The sequence below is a fragment of the Coregonus lavaretus genome (genome assembly GCF_964263955.1).
Source record: "Coregonus lavaretus genome assembly, chromosome: 20".
Classification (NCBI taxonomy): Eukaryota; Metazoa; Chordata; class Actinopteri; order Salmoniformes; family Salmonidae; genus Coregonus; species Coregonus lavaretus.
The window spans coordinates 13,893,542-13,904,524 of record NC_140007.1 but is presented as its reverse complement, the minus strand read 5'-3'; the positions used below and the strand labels follow the sequence as shown (position 1 = coordinate 13,904,524).

The 10,983-nt window shown below is 41.7% G+C and overlaps 1 protein-coding gene across 1 annotated transcript; it reads right to left on the bottom strand.

The window, feature by feature from the left end:
* Positions 1-1,606: 1,606 nt before the first annotated feature.
* On the bottom strand, positions 1,607-9,099 carry LOC311147367 (coiled-coil domain-containing protein 22-like). Its single transcript, XM_084184058.1, has 15 exons — positions 8,763-9,099; positions 8,091-8,268; positions 7,249-7,381; positions 6,945-7,051; positions 6,360-6,444; positions 5,970-6,139; positions 5,640-5,852; positions 5,309-5,500; positions 4,929-5,165; positions 4,743-4,844; positions 4,518-4,625; positions 4,287-4,382; positions 4,099-4,158; positions 3,880-3,954; positions 1,607-3,729 (listed from the first exon to the last, which is right to left on the bottom strand). The coding sequence occupies exons 1-15, from the start codon at positions 8,810-8,812 to the stop codon at positions 3,616-3,618; spliced, it is 1,920 nt and encodes a 639-aa protein (XP_084040184.1). The 5' UTR covers positions 8,813-9,099; the 3' UTR covers positions 1,607-3,615.
* Positions 9,100-10,983: the final 1,884 nt, after the last annotated feature.

Below are 10,983 nucleotides of genomic sequence, written 5' to 3'. Positions count from 1 at the left end.
TGTTATGAAGAGTGATCAGATAAATTACAATTAATTGCAAAGTCCCTCTTTGCCATGAAAATGAACTTAATCCCCAAAAAACATTTCCACTGGATTTCAGCCCTGCCACAAAAGGACAGGCTGACATAATGTCAGTGATTCTGTCGTTAACACAGGCGAGAGTGTTGACGAGGACAAGGCTGGAGATCACTCTGTCATGCTTATTGAGTTAGAATAACAGACTGGAAGCTTTAAAAGGAGGGTGGTGCTTGAAATCATTGTTCTTCCTCTGTTAACCATGGTTACCTGCAAGGAAACATGTGCCATCATCATTGCTTTGCACAAAAAGGGCTTCACAGGCAAGGATATTGCTGCTAGTAAGATTGCACCTAAATCAACCATTTATCGGATCATCAAGAACTTCAAGGAGAGAGGTTCAATTGTTGTGAAGAAGGCTTCAGGGCGCCCAAGAAAGTCCAGCAAGCGCCAGGACCGTCATCTAAAGTTGATTCAGCTGCGGGAGCGGGGCACCACCAGTGCAGAGCTTGCTCAGGAATGGCAGCAGGCAGGTGTGAGTGCATCTGCACGCACAGTGAGGCGAATACTTTTGGAGGAAGCCACTTCTCTCCAGGAAAAACATCAGGGACAGACTGATATTCTGCAAAAGGTACAGGGATTGGACTGCTGAGGACTGGGGTAAAGGCATTTTCTCTGATGAATCCCCTTTCCGATTGTTTGGGGCATCCGGAAAAAAGCTTGTCCGGAGAAGACAAGGTGAGCGCTACCATCAGTCCTGTGTCATGCCAACAGTAAAGCATCCTGAGACCATTCATGTGTGGGGTAGCTTCTCAGCCAAGGGAGTGGGCTCACTCACAATTTTGCCTAAGAACACAACCATGAATAAAGAATGGTACCAACAAATCCTCAGAGAGCAACTTCTCCCAACCATCCAAGAACAGTTTGGTGACGACCAATGCCTTTTCCAGCATGATGGAGCACCTTGCCATAAGGCAAAAGTGATAACTAAGTGGCTCGGGGAACAAAACATCAAAATGTTGGGTCCATGGCCAGGAAACTCCCCAGAGCTTAATCCCATTGAGAACTTGTGGTCGTTCCTCAAGAGGCAGGTGGACAAACAAAAACCAACAAATTCTGACAAACGCCAAGCATTGATTATGCAAGAATGGGCTGCCATCAGTCAGGATGTGGTCCAGAAGTTAATTGACAGCATGCCAGGGCAGATTGCAGAGGTCTTGAAAAAGAAGGGTCAACACTGCAAATACTGACTATTTGCATAAACTTAATGTAATTGTCAATAAAAGCCTTTGACACTTATGGAATGCTTGTAATTATACTTCAGTATACCATAGTAACATCTGACAAAAATATCTAAAAAGACTGAAGCAGCAAAGTTTGTGAAGACCAATACTTGTGTCATTCTCAACTTTTGACCACGACTGTAGTGAAAATTACGAGATCAACCATGTCCAGCAATGTCATGTGTCAATTATAACTGCATGACTACAGTTTGGAACACATCAATTTATATTAAAATATATTAATACATGCAATTCAATATTGAAAGTATATTATTGAAAATAACACAGCATGATGGGTCCAAGAGAGGTACATGTGTGGATATACTAATGATTGATAATGGATATTTGTACCTGATGCAAATGTCCCAAAAATAACTGTTTCAGAAGCCTTGTTTACACCTTGTGTTAACATGTGTTTTTTTTTATCTGATCCAGGTTTGATGCAGCTACCCATCCACTGTCCACATTGTGACCAGATTAGCTGGTGTCTCCCTGCATGCACATTTGAGATATTCTTTCAAAATAATATGAATGTATTTATTTGAAGACAATTGCTGATGCCATAAGTCAATGGTGCTCAGTGTCAATGATCTTAGAGGCCAGTATAATGATGATTTAGTTTGACCATCCAGATCTGTTAACACTTGACTGATATCTAGACACAATGGCTGCGCTTACACAGGCAGCATACTTTTTTTCCCTAATTGGTCTTTTGACCAATCAGATAAGCTCTTTTGCTAATAATTGGGCAAAATATCAGAACTGGACTGCCTGTGTGAACGCAGCCAATGCGTGCCTGACTACCTCCTGAGATCTGATCACAGAGATCACAATGTGTCTTTTAATCATCTACACCCATCAAAAAATGTGGGCACAATTAGAATGTTGACAAGATCAGGACAAAGGGTGCATGTTAGTACCAGGTATAAACATGGCTAAAGAGCCAGTACAACAGGCATTCCCACAGGATCAGGAAAAAAGGCCAGAATACAAACGTGACACAAAGGACCTTTCAGCATTTCAACATTAATTAAACCTTAACGTGTGAAAGAAAACACAACATAGCACAGGACTTTCATTTAAATGTTAATTTTCTGCCAACTAACATTTTGTATTGTTTTTATACAAGTTTTGCATGAATCATTATTTCGATCAATGTAGTTTATTTGTTATCTAATCTAGACCATTTCAGGAGATCAATGCCCAAAAGGTGAGGCAACTTACCCTAAGCCAAATAATACTCAGCAAAAGAGAGACAAAAGCAGCATTTGATTACGGCTGAGAATGAACTAGACAGGACAAACCTAGTAATCTCTATAGCGATTCCAGTTTGTAAGACAAAATATGGCATGGATTTCTTTCTGCACAAATCAACGGTATCTTAGGCCATACCTAACCATTGCATTGGTCTGTGGAACAGGAGGGGCAAAATGAAGAAATTCACCTTAACACATGGACCTACATTGCATTTCAAAGTAGTATCAAGTTTACTTGAAGTATTATACATAAAAAAGCTTAAAGCTGGTAATTTGTACAGCCACCATTACTCAGGGGGACTTTGATGGTGCATGTTACTTCTGAAACATTGTGCACTTTGAGAGTACATAAACCTGACATTTTCACAGGACACTAACCTCACCAGATTCAGCAGAATCACTTACACTGACTCGGTTTACTAGTCTAGGACTGGATGACATTCAAACAAATGACCTCATGAGTTCTAAATCCACATTACATTAATTTCCAATGACTGGGTCTAAGAATGTAGGTAATGATTGATGTGCTCAAATTTATAGGGATGTAAATCAGTGCTTCTGTAATTGTACCAGATCAACAAGACATTCACTTGATTCGGTCTATCAGAACTACTGCAATTGAGATCATTTCTAATAGAAAGTCTGAGAGCATCATTGTTACAGAACTTATTTTTTGATTGGGTGGAATCAATATGCAACCAGTGTATGGACACCAGGGATGCAAGGCAAGTATAATTCATCACTGTTTTATGCATCACAAATCTGTTCTATATCCAGCATGGTTTTTGGTCAGCCAAGGTTTGTGCCAAAAAAAATTATAAGTCATTTCAGTACAAAATTCAATCTCCCCTCCCCCATATGCTGTCGGTGCTCCCAGAAGGCAATGCAACAAGGTGACAGTGGACGAAGGACAGCGTTGAAAGTCTTGAGACGAGATGGAGTGTGGTTTCTTGGTTCCACACACAGGACAGGCAGTCTCGAGGGCATGCTATCTACCGGTCAGTTTGACCAGCAGACAAGTCAGGCGGCCACTACGGTGATTCATGCTGAGGAGGGTCACGTCAGGCCTCTCTGATCTTGGCAGCCAGAGCAGAGTTCTCCTGGCGAATGTCTTTGTAGTCCTCCAGGATCTTCTCCAGGTTGCTTACTGTCTTTTTACCATTCTCTGTTTCAATCTATGGAGAGAAGGGAACTTAAAAAGTTTGCTCTACCAAGTCAGACCTATATCACTATGCCAAATAAAATGACAAACTATGACTTTGACTCATGTTGTACAGTAGCAGTGCAAGTTAGTGGTTTGGAATAAAAGAAGAGTCCATATATACCTGTTCCTCCAGGTCTCTGATCTCTCTCATGATTGTGCCAGTGTCCTCAATAGTTTGGATCAACTGAGTGCAGTTCTATACCAGGAAAGAGAATCAAGTCACACAACTAACCAATATAGTTATAGGGCCCTAAAATGACCACAGTGCACCAGACCCAAGGATATATGCATTGCTCTTCAGTTTCTAAGAGAAGGTTATATTCTGCCAACAAGCTCTTACCTCATGTAAGGCTGCCAGGTACTTGTAGGATTTGCGGACAGAGTCGTCTTTCTTCGCATCCTGCACAGTATGAGAAAAAGTATTGATTAGGCAACTGAAGAAAACTGTGGTATAGAACCATTGAAATAAAATTATCAGGGATTTCTTTGACCTCTAATTGCAAAAAGTTATCTTGCTAGGTGCTCTACCTTGAAGACCAGCTCATCAGTCACAGCGAACGTTCGGTCCAGTTTTCCAGTCAGGCTGTTAATCTCTTTCTGCAGCTCCTTAGTGTCAGACAGAATCTACAGAGACAAAGAGGGGGGACACACAAATACCATACTTAAAATCACTCTACTCAGATTCAAATTCAGTTTGAATGACTGTTTTTAAGGAGATACTCAGGACTGTATTGATGCGAGGTGTCTCAGATGGTATACCTTTGTAATTTCTTCCTTCTGTTTCCTGATGTTGCCAACAATCTCCAGGATCCTCGCAGTGTAGGCTGAGCGGGAGATATCTTTGGGGAGATTCTCAAACTCTGTTATCTAAAGGAGAAGTCAGATTCCCCAAAAATTGTGTTTGACATAATGCTTGGACAGGAACCAAATGAATACACAGTGTGGAAGTAAATCATCCCAAATACATGTAATTAGTTCTAATACCAGTTGTTTATACAGTCCTTCCTTCTTCTTGGCCTCCTCCGCAGATTGACGGATTTTGTCGTGAAGCTCTTTGATTTCAGATAGCTTCCGAGAGGACTCCATCTAGAGAAAATAATGGAAGTTGAAATAAGAGTTTCTTTCTCTCACACACACACACTGGGTGATATCTAATGAAACGAACGCTACCTCTCGGTTGCTGCAGAGCTCCTTGAGCCTGCGGTGCTCGTCGATAAGCGGAGTTCTGTGTTTCTCCCACTGGGCGGCCAGGTTGACCACTCGCTCGGCACTTCCCTCTACTAGGGCCCGCAGCTTAGCAAGGTTGTTCTCCCCGTCCGGCAGCAGGTTAATGGTCTGCTTCTTTACCCGCACAGAGTCCTCCTCCTCCATGTTGCTCAGCTCTTTCTGCTTCAGCTCATCTGACACCTGCACACAGACAAGAGATAAGTAAATGTCGCAGGGTGACTACATCTTACATGTCGTAGTTCATTCCACTGTGGTAACTCTGGTCCGAGGTCTACGCAAATACACAGAGTTTGTCTGTTTTGAATAAGATAGGCTCCAATTACCTGATGTATGGACACAGTGAGCTGCCTCATGTCTCCGCCCACCTCCTCAAGACTGAGGGAGAGCTGCTGGAGCTGCTGCTGCAGAGAGGCCAGCTCCTCCTGCTGTTGGGCCTGCAGGTCCTCCTCCGACTGATGCGAGCTGGGGAGGGAGTTGGCCGCTGCTGCCATCTGCTTGGCAGCTTTCTCAGGCTCCTGACACACACAGACAGAGAGAGGCATGGACCAGTTAGAGAGAAACAAAGACTGGATTCAGATTGGAAATCAAAAGGGGGAACATTTGTAGATGTTGCTCAATGTCTTTGGGGTAGGCTTTGTTTAACCCATCATTCACCTCTGTGAAAGTGAATTTCTCGGTGTGGGTGAAGCGGGTGCCCTTGGCAAGGATGTCACCAATGAGGGCAGAGCCCCCGAAGGACTGCAGCAGCTCTGTGAGGTCAGAGCCCGACCTGTGGGCGCTGAGGGTGTCCGGGCGGGGTTGGGCCGCAGTGCGCAGCTGCTCTTCGATCCGCTTCTGTAGACGTGCACGCTTCCTGGAGCGATATTCCTGGGTGGACACGAGGAGAAAGGAGTTCACAGATGAAAACACTGCATTGAACACAGAAATATTATTATTGTGCTCAAATTCAAGTCAAAAACTTAAACTATCCCTTTAAGAGTGTACCTCGGGGGTGAGGCGGGAGAGGAGGCCTTGGCTGTTCCACTCATTCTCCCACTCCTGGGCAGCACTGAGTTCCCCTGCATGCTGCTCCAGCAGGGAGGCCGGCACTGAGGCATGCTGCGACAGCTGGGCAGTTACAGGGGGAAGGAAGTCCCTGTGGTAGTCATTTTCCTCTGGAGAGGGGGAGAAAAGAATGACGTGGTATACTGGTGTTGAACTGTCACCACATGCTCTCATTTCAGTGGCAAAGAAGATCTCGTACCAAGCCTAATGTAACACCTGCCTATGTATATAGGCTACTCATTCAGAATCCTACACAATTGGAAGAATTGGATTACAGAATGATATGCAATGACAGTAAGTTAAAAAGGGTCCTTGTATTCTGAGGCTTACCTTTCAATTGCCTTTTCCCAGGCACTTTGAGGCAGTGCGGTAAACTAAGGGGCTGAGAGTGGAAACTGTGGGACGGTCCTGGGTTCTAAAAAGAAACGTGAAGTGAGAACACATACAATGAGCACCATCATTCATTGGACAGTGACCATTTTTTTGTTATTTTGGTTCTGTACTCTAGCACTTTGAGTTTGAAAGGATACAATGACAATGAGGGTGAAGTGCAGACTGTCAGCTTTAATTTGAGGGTATTTTCATACATATGTGGTGCTCACTGTACAATAAGAGGGAACACTGTTGACACAAAGACACAGAGTTTCAAATAGGAAGTGTGTATAGATTCAAATTGGAAGTTTGTATAGTGCATCATTCTGGGGAATATTGACTTGAGTAAATATCATGAAGCCATGAAAAACAGGATAAACATGAAAGGGGGATTGCATTATTGCCTCACTATTTTCACTAAAACACAGCCTTGAAATCTAGCTTCCTTCATGATCTAGGAAACCAAAGTTATTTGTCAGTGTATATTAAATTTAGCTGGCCACGTCATTGATAATGCTTTGTGGCATAGCTAGCAGGATGTACCTGTGTTTTACAGAGGAGGGGTAGTCTGCAGGATGGAGAGAGCCAGGGCAAAGCCAGCTGAGCTTTAATCTGGGCAGCTATGGATTTCTGGAGGAGGGTCGATTTACCTGTTAGGGGGTACAATGTATGAGACAAAGAAATACTTATAGACAATTGTCATTTTTAGAAGTTCAGAAACATTCAATGTCTTTTTATTGATCGGAATTCAGCTCATAAAGCAAATAAATAGACCAATGTATAAGGGGAGAACTAAAGCTAAGGGATGAATGGTTCTCAGTACAATGGTGGGACATTGAGTCTGTACCTGCTGGTTGGTCCGAGGCCTCGGCACTTTCTCTGGGCAGCTTCTCCACCAGGAACATGAGCAGGGAGCGGATCTCTGGCTCATTGCTGTACAGAAAGGTCTGGTAGCCAATCTCTCCCTTGTAGCCAAGGTCCTGCAAATAAACGCATGTCAACCTGGTTATGGAGTCCGCTCATACACAGGTCATTGACCTTAGCGTAATGCCTCCCCCCTACCCTTTAGAACATGAGGGTCATTCCGGGTAAGAAATGGAACCAGAAATGTCTATGAGATTTTGTATAAAGACCATCCATGAACATGTGCAACGATGTAGCCTACCTCACAAAATGATCACACCAAATATATTCACACTTGGCAGATTCTAAATATTGTAATTAAACTGTTACATCTCAGGAGATCACTCAACTGAAGTTATGCAAGCAATTGGGCTATTCAATACAGCCAATCAAGCGAGGAAATAAAAAACTGTTCAAAACAATACTCAAAGAGATAGAATGGCATTAGTCTATATGACATGAAATCACATTGTAGCAGGAGGTCAAATTGGTTGCTGAATGACTTCTATTCAGACATCAGTGGTCCAGACTGCATGCATGTAGTTGGGACCAAGAAAAACAGAGGTTGATATAATGACAGTAAATTCATTTTAGAATACAAAAAACCCTGGACTGAGTGTCATGCAAAGGGGGTATAGGTCATATGGGTACATCAATAAGTCATGCATGGTTATCCATTTACAGCCAACAATATCTTAATCTTCATGTGATCAAAAGAAGGAGTGAGCCCCACTTCACAACAGGAGGGGGAGCACTATGACTATCCTTTTTCTTTTCCTCTCTCACCTGACAGGCCTGTGCCAGGCTCATGCCCACTCGGAAGCGGGCAGACATGCCGGGGGGTAAGGAGGGGGACAGGCCGCTCCCCAAGGCCGGGTCGATCACTTGCAGACATCTCACCACCGCCTCCACTATCAGCTCACTGGTGAAGTGCTTCACACTCTGCACATCCTTCCCCACATCCCTGTGCAAACAGACAGAGCATGAGGTGCAGGTGCACGGGGTTAACTTCTCACTAGTCATGTGATCAGCCGGTTACACACTTTCAAATTATATTCAAAGCTCTGTGGTGTAACTAACAAGCTAGATAGAAAGATATGGACAAATTCTGCTCATTACACTAGCTGACATATTTTAAGATTGGCAGAGTGAAAATCAAACAACCAGCTGTTAGAACAAAATAGCTATTTTTACACGTTTTAATTAATGTAGCCATGATTTGCGCTCACTTCAGCAAATGTTCACAAGGAAAATATTAGCTGATAACTTATTGGCTCTGATGAGTGATTGAATGTAGATCTGGGTGTCAGTAGCTATCAGATGAAAGCCAAGAGCTAGACAAACTCACTACAGTAGACACATAAGCTAGCAAACGTTAGCTAACTAACTAAATTGATAGCTAGCAACAACAGGTTATTGATAATGTTAGAAACTAACGTTAGCTAGCTAGATACTTACGTGCCGGTCTGTTTAAGCGAGTGAATTAAAATCTTATCAACTTCATCCATCACTGTAAGAAGATGAAGTGCCTTGTAATGCCTTTAGAAAGAAGCTTCTGTTGGCTAACTAGCAAGCAGTTTCACAGGCTTGTCCATTGGAAAAAGCTAGCTAGCTAGCTTGCCTGTGTTAGCTGGCGAACTAGCTAGCTAACGTTGTCACTCCACAGCGCATGAACAAGAGGCACTGGCTATTTCAAAATGTCTTGCAAATTGCTTTTCCTTTTATGAAAAATAGCTAGCTAACACATTCGTGTAATCTAAAATTGTGCATATCTAAACTAAAGGCAGTTTAGTATGGGAGGAGTACATGGTAGCAGTGTTTTATGGGATTCTGAGTTTCAACATTCTTCTGCAGCTTTATAAAAATAAAAATAAACTGGAGAGTTGGGCAAGTAAAACTCTGATTCCCAGCAAGCCCCCACTAGTCGCTTAGTGACCATTTATTACTGGTTTGGCACGTGCATTTATGAAATTGTATTATTTGAGACGTGTGCCTGTTTTCAAAGGGATGTTTGTTAATAGAACTTGTTAATCACACTTTAACTATTGTACAATTTATTTCGGACTTATTATTATTTGGAACTAAATTTTTTGTACACTGTTTAAAGGGGCAATCTGCATTTGCTACATCCATTTTTGGATTTATAAATTAATGATATGTATCCATTAATACTTGAAGAATATAACTTATAGCCTCATGAACTTAGTTCAACTGTCAAAACCCATCAAACCCAAAATATAAGCTTGTTTTACTCTAATCGTTTAAAACAAAGTAAATGTAAACAAACACTATACAGCCTCAAAACATGGTTAAAACTACAATTTTGATATCATGGTCAGTCCTTGCATCCATAGCTATATCTATGAATTTGAGAGTGGTTACATTTCTCCAGACCCATCCCTCAGCCTTTTACCGAAACAGGGGTTTGGTTGATATTGTTTCAGCTGCTGATTGCCCCTTTAAGGTAGAAACATAATTCAAACTTTAAAATGTGTAGACTGGTCAGGACCAGTGTGCTTGTATACTTTTTTTGGATAACATTTATACTTTTTGTCCTTCATCCACTTTAATGGGATTTCTTCAACATTCTAAAGCTCCCATTATTGAAAACTCCCATGACTTCCAACATTCTATTGACTGTAAACAATGTAACTTTTGACGCAAATCAGCTACTTTGACCACTTTCCCAACAACTTATGAAATCTTGGTCTACTTCCCTGCTTTTCAAATCTGAAATCAGAACAGTATACCAACCAAACGATGCAGCTGTTTTAGTAACCACATCAAATGGGGGCGTCAGGTAACATGGCGGTTAGGAGTGTTGGGCTAGTAACTGAAAGGTTGCTGGGTCGAATCCCTGAGCAAGGCAAATTTCCGTAATTACTCCATGGTCGCCATCAATAATGGCTGATCCCCTGGCTGTGACCCCACTCTCAGTGGGAGTGGGATATGCAAAATACACATTTCCATTTCACACCTCACACTTGTACAGGTTAACCATTTGTACATACAGTGAAACAGGACTTTATAAGCACCCTCTAATTATATTTATTATAACGACATTTTATCTCAACTTTTACAAACAACTGAACTTTCTCAACAACTTACATAAAAACTTACCTACCCATTCACTATTACACTTTACTGCTACAAGTACTTCTGGGCTACTTACTACTACACCAGTCAAAATGTTTTAACACTAACAAACTTCTAAACTTCTTCAACTAGATGCAACCTCATATTTCTCTCCCCAAATAATAGCCTAAAACCTTTCTAATCTACTAATCTGAGCAGTTATTTGTGATGAAATATAGGATCTAACAGCCCCACACTCCAAAGTAATAAGGTTGATAAGTAGTCTATCAAAGTAATCAGACAAGCTATTTTAATATATTACTGCTTCACTTAAAGGGGGCAATCTGTGATTGCCACATCAATTTTTGGACATTTCAATTGGTGATATATACCCATTGATTCTTGAAGAATATAACTTATTAGTGCAGAGTGGTTAGTGATTTTTGAGGTCGGTTCTGTTTTCGGTTTCGGTAATAAATAAATAAATAAACAAATATTAAATGCATTACGAAATATGACCTTGAAATGATTTTAGAGATTTTTAATTGAAATTCCAAAGGCAAATATTCAGAACATTCAATTGCCAAAACATTGAAAACATTCC